At 45.8% G+C, this 10,733-nt stretch overlaps 1 protein-coding gene across 4 annotated transcripts in view; it reads right to left on the bottom strand.

Annotated features, from left to right (window-relative positions):
- BCORL1 (BCL6 corepressor like 1) overlaps window positions 1-10,733 on the bottom strand; it is an 84,425-nt gene that overhangs the window by 56,662 nt on the left and 17,030 nt on the right. For all 4 annotated transcript variants that reach the window (XM_045295971.1, XM_045295973.1, XM_045295972.1 and 1 more), the window contains one exon: window positions 1,915-2,044. In XM_045295971.1, the coding sequence (XP_045151906.1) occupies window positions 1,915-2,000 (86 nt within the window). In that variant the 5' untranslated portion in view covers window positions 2,001-2,044. The remainder of the gene's footprint in view (window positions 1-1,914; window positions 2,045-10,733) is intronic.

Raw genomic sequence — 10,733 nt, 5'->3', positions numbered from 1 at the left:
GATGATCCCTTCAGGACCAGTGGTGTGAGTGGTGATATTAGGAGGGTAGAGGGAGGCTTGGCTGAAAAGGGAGAACTGATTACAAGGATCTACATGTAACCTCCTCCCTGGGGGACAGACAACAGAAAAGTGGGTAAAGGGAGACGTCAGACAGTGCAAGATATGACAAAATAGTAATTTATAAATTATCAAGGGTTTATGAGGGAGGGGGGAATGGGGAGGGAGGGGAAAAATGAGGAGCTGATGCCCGGGGACTGGGTGCAGAGCAGATGTTTTGAGAATGATGAGGGCAATGAATGTACAAATGTGCTTTACACAATTGATGTATATATGGATTGTGATAAGAGTTGTATGAGCCCCTAATAAAATGATTTTAAAAAAATACATCACAAAACAACAACAACAACAAAGTCCAGGAATCTTCACTGGGCTGACAGAGACTAAAGGAACGCCTGTTGAGCCTATCATCATAATACCCTTTGACCTTTGAACTGAAGCTATTTCTGTAGCTCACCTTTCAGTCAAATAATAAACTAGCATATAAAATAAGCCCTATCCCCTGCGGGTAATTTGCTCCTTAAACAATGAACTATCTGTGACCAAATGGTCAACAGTTACCCAAAAGCAAAGTCCAGACCTTTGAGATTAGGGAAGATCCCTTTGGACTTTTCCCCCAAACTACCCCCTTTAATAAACTCACTATTTCTTTTCAAACTTTCACAAAACTAAAAAAAAAAGCAAAGCTGAGACGGCAAGGAGAGGCAGGAAAGTTAGATGAATGGAAACAGAATGAACAGAATAGAACTAGTGACAATGCTGCCACATTGTGGAAATGATAACCAATGACAGAGGGTGAGGGGGGATGCCAGACAGTGTAAGACATAACAAAATAATAATAATTTATAAATTACCAAGGGTTCATGAGCGGAGGCAGGGAGAGGGGGGGAAAAGAGAAGCTGATACCAAGGGCTCAAGTAGAAAGCAAATGTCTTGAGAATGATGATGGCAACAAATGTACAAATGTGCTTGATACGATGGATGGATGGATGGATTGTGAAAAGAGTTGTACAAGCCCCCAATAAAATGATTTAGAAAAGAAAAAAACCCTGGTAAACGAGAATCTAATTTGCTGTGTAGATTTTCACCAGAAACACAATAAAATATTATTTTAAAAAAAGCAGTTCAACCACTTTGTCTTCCATTGACTTGTGGTGGGTCTCATAATGATCCGTGAAAGGTCAAAGGAAGACAGAGGTTGAACTGCATTTTTCGTGTGTTTGTTCGTTTGAAATAATATTTGACTGTGTTTTAGGAACCCTGGTGGTGTAGTAGGTTACATGTTGGGCTTCTAACCTCAAGATCAGTAGTTCAAAACCACAAGCCACTCTGCAGGAGAAAGGGGAGGCTTTCTAACTCCCATAAAGAATTCGGAAATGAGGCAGTGAGATCTCCTAAGCTTTGATCTAAGACCACCATTAAAAAAAAAAGAAAAAAAACTCCAAACACTATCCAGTTGATACCGATTCATGGAAATTCTATAGGGCATGGCAGAACTGTCCCTGTGGGGTTTTAAGGCTGTTCACTCTTCATGGGAGGAGAAAGTCCAGTACTTTATAGCATGTCTCAATTCAAGCCAGAGTCATTTCAACTGCTCACCAGTCAAGTGTGGCTAGGAAGACAAATGTTGACACAGCAAGTAAATACTGCAACTGCCTGAGCGTCTCCTTATACTCCAAAATCTAACCGCTCTTAAGAAGTGGACAAACAGTAGTTGGCACAGGGCCCCACCCCATCCCTTCCCATCCCATCTAAGGACAATTGGAAACCACCAACAATCTCCCCTCCACAGGCCCTGCAGTGACCAGCCCTCTGCTTGCTAGAGGCCACCAGCAGCCACCTTCCCGGTCACCTCACCTCTCCTCGTTGATGCCACACATGCGAATCCGGTCAGAACTGGTCCAGTTGTGCACGCCGCTGTAGAGCGGTGCCGTAGAGATCATGACAGCCACTCACCACCAGCTAGGACCTGCTGTGGCCACTCCCCCTGGGAAAAAGAAGACAAAAGAATCAGAACTCAGAACAGGGACAGCTGCCGCCAGCACCTTTTACCCAGAAATGAGCTCAAATAAAAGAAACTGCTGCATGAAGACACGAATGCCATCTAACGAGCCAGCCTGCAGTGGAAGGATGTCTTCCAAATGGGATGAGGGGACTCCAGCTTTCCAAGATAGAGGCAAGGCCACTGTTAATCCTTTAGGCTGCTTTTTAAAACTATCCTACAGAGTGAATATTTGAAGAAATCCCGTTAATGTCAGAGAAACGGGTTTCTTTTCTACTCATGTTTAGCTGGGGATCTGTCTCTCATCTACTCTAATCCATGGGTACTCAAGTAAGCAATGCAGCCAATTTAAGGTCTCTGGAGGGGACACATACTTTTTATAAGCCCGTCACAAACACCCAAAACCTTGTGCATCCCACCTAACCTGCTGTAAGGCTTCTGTCAGAGCAGATCCAATCTTCCGTGGACTAGTGGATCACAAGCAAACAAACAGCCAAAACTTGGTTCATCAACAACCACATGGTCTGGACTGTCCTTTCCTAGTAGTCTGGCAGCCCCATGCACTACTACCCCTCTCCCCAGCCAGCATCCAGCTCTTGCTGGTGATGACCACCACACAGTCAGGTCACCTTCTACAGAAAAGGAGGCAGCCAACAAAAGAGAGGCTTATCCAAAGAGCTTGCCATGTGAGCCTTACACTCTAGACTTAATTTATGAACTGGAATCCTTATTCATCAAAGCTCAGCTGAAAAGAACTCAGAGTTGATCAGAATTTTATGCTGTTCGCCACTTGCCAGAGAAAGAAACAAATCATCGTAAAACAGTCACATCAGGGATTTGTTCCATTTACATTGTATATCATCTTCAGAGACTGTCCCCATGAAACACACTATCCCTTAGCCTATATGTCAGTGCAGGCACCCTGGTGACACAGCAGGTCTAGCACTGGGCCACTAACTGCTAGGTAAGTGGTTCAAACCTACCAGGTGCTCTGAGGAAGAAAGACGAGGTTGTCTGCTCCCAGAAAGATTTATGGTCTTGAAAACACTAAGGAGTGGTTCAACTGCGTCCTTTGAGTTGCTATGAGTCAGACTCACCACAATAGCAGTGGGTTTGTGCTTGTATATCTGTTTGTTTTTTGGTATGTGTCAGCATTGTTCCACGCACTGCTGTGGATCTTCTCCATTCTATTTGTGACGCACAGCAGAACTGCCCAATCAGGTTTTCTAGGTAGTAATCCTTACAGGAGAAGATCATCAGATCTTTCTTGTGTGGAGCCTTGGGTGGATTCTAACTTCCAACCTTTCAGTTAGCAGCAGAGCACTTAACAGTTACACCCCTAGGGCTCCTTCTTCTAAGCACTAGGGGGTTAACAATTTACACGAACCTAACTTCCTAGTAGGCTGAGACAATGAACATATGTAATCGTTTGATGTTCTGGGATGTGAGAAGGTGGTATTACACAGCTAAGGGGCCTAGGAATGTCCTAGAATGGTCCGTTGTGAGACGCCATCGAATCATCCCTTGACTCACGGTGACACCACACTCGATGCAATGCTGCTCAGTCTTACATCAGCTCCAAGGCTGGTAATGGAATGGGCCATTGTGATCCTAGGTTGCCTTTCAGAAGCTAAGGTCATTAGGATTTTCTCCTTGGTCCATCTGAGTCGGGAAACTCCACTGAAACCTGTTCAGTATCAAAGCAGCATGCAAACTTCCCCTGAGGGCTGGGTGGCAGTGGAGTCAAAGATACATCGAACCACCACTGCTCCCCATCCTGGGGGCAGGGACTCCTGATTTGAAAGAGGGTACATCAGGGGAGGCCTTGCTGAGAAAGTGACATTTAAGCCACTTAAAAGCAGTAAAGAAACGAGCCATGCTGCTATGTGAGAGAAGAAAACTCTAAGCCCAGGAAAACATTTCAGTGAAGGTTCTAAGGCAGGAGAGCACACGCCATGTTCAAGGAAGAGCCAGGAGGTCACAGTGACTGGTGTACAGAAAGGAACATGTCAGAGGTAGAACCAGAGCAGAGAAATACTGACCCATTCTCTCCTTGGCCCTCATCCATACACATCTCTGTAGCATGGGATCCTGCTCCCCACTCACTCCTTTCCTTTATGCACTCCCCTCTTTTACAGACCCTGTGTCCTTTGGCATGTCTGGGCCTCTTGTCTGCTGTCACCTTCACTAGCCAATCTCGGTCTAGCCTCGTCTGTCCCAGAGGTCTGAGCATTCATTGAGGTCTGCTCCTTACCTCGTTCTCTGGTTCTCTGGCTCTCGTCACCACTGCCACCCTCTCTCATCTCTTCCTCTTTCCATTTTCTAGTTTCTTCCTACCCCTACCCACCTCTCTCTCCCGCCATCTCTTCCCTCAACCATGTCTTTATTTCCTTTTCTCTTTTGACTTATTGGTTGTTGTTGCTGTTGAGAATAGACAGAGGTGAGGATACACTGATTCATCCAGTTCTATAGGTACGATCAAGTGGTGTCCATCAGTTTCTTCACATTGTGCAAACAACCATTCTCCTCCTCCTTTGCTGAATTGGTCCTTCATCATTAACATTAGCCACTGAGCACCTACGGTTCCTATATCTCACTTTGCAAGCTGCTCTGCTCAGTGGGATCCCTTACATATCTCCTCTTACTTTTCTGTTTCTTCCTCCTCCCTACCATCCTCTTCTGCTGACTAGTCTTCTAGTCATCTCTCTTCCCCATTCTCTTTTTTCTCTATAGCTCTCTCTGCAGGTTCCTCTCCTTGAAACTTTCACCCCATCTATCTCTCTCTTCCCATTGCTCCTGACCTGCCATCTTACCTCCCCTATTCCCATCTAGTTCTCCTTCAGGGGGTCTCCTCTCTTCACTTCTCCCTCCCTCTCCTTCATCCTCCATCCTTTCCCCTCTACTCTGTACTTCTGCCTCTGCCTTCTCTCTCCCTCTCTGTAATTCCGTCTCCTTGTGTCTCTTGTTCCCGCCTGCTCTATCGGTTTAGGCCATGTCACCTGTCTCTCTACTCTATGGCTCTCTCCCATCCCCATCTCTCTCCTCCTGTGCATCAATGTCTGTCTTGCCCCTCCTCCCTCAGCTGGTGAGCTCCCCCTTTTATCACACCTGCTTTGTGCCCTAAATCATGACTCCCAATTCTGTCTTTGTAGCCCTCACCACCTCTCCTTAGGCCCAGACCAGAATTTCCGGCTGCCATGCTCTTATTGTTAACTGAAAATCTACCAAGCCCCCCAAACTCAACACATCTCAAATCTCCCTGATTATATGGCCCCATAAACTTGTTCATACCCTCTCATCCACAGGAAATTTCCTATCTTAGTTAATAGCATCACTATCCCCCTGCCCACAAATAATCAAAGGTCAAGACTTAATGGTGCTCTCCACAGCTTCTCCTTGTGCCCCTCCCTCTACTACTCCGATGCAGGCCCCCATCATCTCTCACCCAGAATATAATAGCTTCGAACTGAGCCCTCTGCCTCCAATTGCTGGATTCTAAAATCAATTCATCTTCTACAGCACCTGTTCGATCATGCCCCCCCACACCTTCTGCCTCAAAAGATTTCAAAAGCTTGTCCTCTTCCACCACCTCCCACCATGTCCCTGCCACCCCAGCTGCTGCCCCTTCCCTCAACCTATCATCACCTCAGTTTAAAATGCAGCTGTTTTTTCATCCTGAAATGGCCATTCCTGTGCCACCCCAAACCCCCTCCATCATCCTTCAAGACCTAGCTAAAACTTGATCAGGTCAGCTCTCCAGGCCCAGCCCCCCTCAAAGTTAACCCCTCTCTTGCTGGTTCTTCTCCCTGAATTCACACCTCTACGCCAGGGCAGGTTCGGATTCATGATTCTCCTCTGCAGTGTTGTCCTGGGATAGCTGGCTGAGATACACCCTGTCTTCTCCACTTAAACAATTCGCTACTTAAGGTGAGAGAGAGTGTCAGCCTTCTTAAAGTCTGGTTCCTTGAGCATCGATTACGTGTAACTAAGTACTCAGTAAATGTGTGTTATGTGGACCTGAGTTGGAAATGAGAACTGAGATGAAGACCTTGAGAAATTATAAGAAGAAAAACATCTTTCGTGCTAATGCAATACAAAGGGAACCCTGGTGGCGTAGCAGTTACTCATTGGACTCGATCTGCCAGGTCTGCAGTTCAAAACCATCAGCAGCTCTGATGGAGAAAGATTGGCTTTCTCCTCCCATTAAAGAATTCCAATCTCAGAAACATACAGGGGCAGTTCTACCCTGTCCTATAGGGCTGCTAGGAGTCAGCATTGATTCTGTGGCAGTGAATGTAATGTAATAAAGAGACAAAGTTCTGTGCTTCAATAGGAAAACAAAAAACTATGCAATGCCTATTGCACCTCTACAAGGGCTCCCTGATTTTAACCCAGTTAGTTCATTGTCCTTGAGTTATTTTGCACCTCTATGAATTACAGGTAACTGATGGCACTTGTCTTGTTCAGTAGAGTTCGGATGGACTTCGGTCCACATTACGGAAAACTCAATTCTGCCTACATTTACAACTCAATTCCTTTACACCATTAAAATTGGTGTTTCTGGAGGAGAAAACAATGGGACCGACAGTTTCAGGAGGACATGGGAGAGGGGGAGGGGGGGCGGAGGAAGTGGTGTTAACAAACCCAGGGACAAGGGAACAACAAGTGATCCAAATCGGTGATGAGGAGGGTGTAGGAGACCCGGTAGGGCGTGATCAAGGGTAATGTAACCAAGAGGAATTACTGAAACCCAAATGAAGGCTGAGCATGATAGTGGGACAAGAGGAAAGTAAAAGGAAATAGAGGAAAGAGCTAGGAGGCATAGGAGGCAAAGGGCATTTATAGAGGTCTAAATAAAGGCATGTACATATGTAAATATATTTATACCTGAGGATGTGGAAATAGATCTATGTGCATACATTTATAGGTTTAGTATTAAGGTAGCAGATTGACATTGGTCCTCCCTCAATGCAAGAACACTTTGTTCTATTAAACTGGCATTCCATGATGCTCACCTTCCCGACACAATCACTGAAGACAAAGCAGGTGCATAAGCAAATGTGGTGAAGAAAGCTGATGATGTCCGGCTACCAAAAGATATAGCATCTGTGGTCTTAAAGGCTTAAAGGTAAACAAGCGGCCATCTAGCTCAGAAGCAACAAAGCCCATATGGAAGAAGCACACCAGCGTGTGTGATCACAAGGTGTCAAAGGGATCAGGTATCAGGCATCAATGAACAAAACATCATATCATTGTGAATGAGGGGGAGTGCGGGGTAGGGACCCAAAGCCCATCTGTAGGTAACTGGGCATCCCCTTACAGAAGGGTAGTGAGGAGGATACGAGCCAGTCAGGATGCAGTGTAACAACAATGAAACATACAACTTTCCTCTAGTTCCTAAATGCTTCCCCCCCCCCACCATCATGATCCCAATTCTATCTTATAAATCTGGCTAGACCAGAGGATGTACACTGGTACAGATAGGAACTGGAAACACAGGGAATCCAAGACGGATGATCCCTTCAGGGCCTGTGGTGAGAGTGGCAATACCGGAAGGGTTGAGGGAGGGTGGGGTTTAAAGGGGGAACTTATTACAGAGATCTACATGTGGCCTCCTCCCTGGGGGACTGACAACGGAAAAGTGGGTGAGGGGAGGCGTTGGACAGTGTAAGATACAAAAAAATAATAATTTATAAATTATCAAGGGTTCATGAGGGAGGGGAAGTGGGGAGGGAGAGGGAAAATGAGGAGCTGATGCCAAGGGCTTAAGTGGAGAGCAAGTGTTTTGAGAGTGATGAGGGCCAACGGATGTATAAATAAGCTTTACACAATTGATGTATGCATGAATTGTGATAAGAGTTGTATGAGCCCCCAATAAAATGATTTTTAAAAATTGGTGTTTCTTGACTCTTTCTGGCAGCCAGTTATAACAGCTGCCCGGTTCCCTCTTTAGTTGATTAATGGGAAAAATAAAGTATTTCACACTTTTATACCCATACTTGAGTCATGATTTTACCTTTTCCTGAAACTTATCTTTTGAACGTTATTAAGATGGTTAAGCAGGAGAGAGCTGAGGCTGTCTACTCCCAGAAAGAGTTCCCATCTCGGACACCCACAGGGGCAGTTCTACCCTGTCCTAGAGGGTCGCTAGGAGTCAGAATGGATTCAATGGCAGTGAGTTTGGAGTTTAGTTTGGTTGCTAACCAACAGCTGCCTTTATGGGAAAAAGGCACAGGTAGGGGAGCGCTGGGCCAAGCGGTCTACACAAGGCGGCAAGATGGGTCTTCCCAGACCAGAGAGGAAGCCAGAGGAACTTCCAGAGAAGCACCAGAAAACAAAGGTTCCCGGTGGTGCAGGAAGGGAAGAGACTGAGATGGCTAACATGCACCATGGTGTCTCAAGCCAGAATCACTGAGGAGCTGGTTCCACCCACAGATACTGAGATCCCAGCCCCAGAGATTCTGATTCGGTAAAACTTTTATCATGTTTTGGTGTATCGTGTCCAATTGAACTACAAAGCACTTTCCTAGGAAAGGTGAGCAAAAGGACAAGCCTTTTCACTTGACTGGCTGCACTGGTGCACACACTTGTACTCAGTGTTTGCTTTTGCTTGTGTGCATTTGTAATCTCTGTGTGTCTGTCTGTCTCTCAGATGGGAACCATCCCATCAAAAGCAGAGCGGTTCCTAAAAGGAACTTGGAAAAAACCTGATAATCCCAAATGGCCCAGGAAGTGCAGTCCTAAGGATTTTAAATACCTCAAAGGCTTTTTCCCAGATGTCGCAGCCATCTAATTGTTAAGAAATGAACAGCTGCATAGGCTATGAACTAAATGCTGGCCACCGTTCAGAAGCCAGTGGGACCACTGTGAGCTAGCCCCTGCCCCCCTCGGCGGGGAGGAGCGAGGGACGACTCAAAATACATGTTCAACTCCTGGGGGTGGGGGACAAAGGAGAGGGGAAATGCTGGAAGAGAACTCAGCAAACAAGTCCCTTTGGGCTCCAAGAGGCACGTGCATACAGAAACAGAAGGATGCCCGAGAGCCAGGGCAATTAATTCAAATAGTGGAAAGTCAGCCACTGGCAGCAGAGGGTAGATAGCCAGGCACGCAGAACAGGGGAAGCTGAAAAGAGAACAGGCTAATCGGAGCCTGGTAACTAGAAAATGGTGAAGGATTGAAGCGGAGAGTGAGCGTGTAGTGGAAGAAAAATCATCCTAAAGCTGAGACCTTAGAAAAAAAAGTGGGGGGAGGAGGGGCGGGAGAATATTCTAGAAGATAATGGCAGGTGTGAATGGCACAAAAGAGAGACCTCTGGCATTTAACAACCAAAAGGGGAAAAACCGTGAAATAGGGGAACCTGGGCTATTTCACCATCGTGGGCCAAACTGAAACCCTTTGGGGAAGCAGTGACAATGAGACAGGCATTTTAGAAAAGTTTAAAGAGAATGTGTTATCAAAAGGGGAAGAGCAACACCACCCCAGAGCCCAAGTCTGGGGAAGAGGGAGTTGGGAATAGAGGATGGGCTGGACTGAATCTCAAAGAAGAGCTTACAGAAAGGCTAAGGATGTGTTTTGGGCTTCTTTTTGGTTTGAAATGAAGATTCCCCAACAAGCAGATTTCACAGTGGCCAGCAAATGTGTGGTCATAGTGCAGATGAAGAAGGGGAGGGCATGGATGGAGGTGAGAGAATCAATCTGACAGATAACTTGGATCGAGCTAGACACAGCATTTGGAAGTGTTTAACCTTGAAATGAAACTGACCAGACTGGGCGATTGTTCAGTTGACAAGTTCACCAGAAGCCTGTAGTTCTCTCAGGGGTGAAGACACCTTCACAAACACAACAAATGGAGATGCCAATATCTGAGGTGCTAACTAGAGTCGCTATACATTGCAGGACACCTGTCCATCCCTTCCTGGTTGGATTTCACCATCGAGACAGCAAATTAAGAATGCAAGATAGAGAGATCCTGAACAAATGAAATCTGGTGCTGCTTCCCTAAGACTCTTTTGTTTCATACTGTCTGGTAACCTGGAAGCCATTAGGACTTAAATATGAAAGAACTAGAAAATAGGCATTTTGAAACTTGGCCCTGAATCTAGCCTCAAAAGGATAGGCATGGCCAATCTTTTAAGGGGGAGGGTTGGGTCAGGAATGACTAATAGAAACACACACAAACTTTAGCACCTATTGTACCAATAGAAAGGCAGAGTTCTGACTAAAGGCCCCATGTGATAGAATCATTCACATTCAAACTCCACATATGTGAGAAAGAGAGGCCACCCCATTGTCCCACCTTGGAAGAAGCAGCATCTAAGAAACAGTGTCCCTGTAGCAAAAATAACTTCAACCATTTCAGAGGGTTCCATAGGATCAACAAACCTAGGGTGCTGAAAGAGGAAGTCCAAGCTGCACTGAAGGACAACAGCTACAAAGGTAAACAAGCGGCCATCTAGCTCAGAAGCAACAAAGCCCACATGGAAGAACACATCAGCCTGTGTGATCACCAGGTGCCGAAGGGATCAGTTATCTGGTGTCAAAGAACAAAAAATCATATCATTGTGTGCTCACCTCCATGATACGATTGCTGAAGACAAATGGGTGCATAAGCAAATGTGGCAAAGAAAGCTGATGGTGCCCGGCTATCAAAAGGTATAGCGTCTGGGGTCTTAAA

The sequence above is a fragment of the Echinops telfairi genome, unplaced genomic scaffold (genome assembly GCF_000313985.2).
Source record: "Echinops telfairi isolate 266 unplaced genomic scaffold, ASM31398v2 ScPeMD7_6681;HRSCAF=7622, whole genome shotgun sequence".
NCBI lineage: Eukaryota > Metazoa > Chordata > Mammalia > Afrosoricida > Tenrecidae > Echinops > Echinops telfairi.
This window is presented reverse-complemented; position numbering and strand designations above follow the sequence as displayed.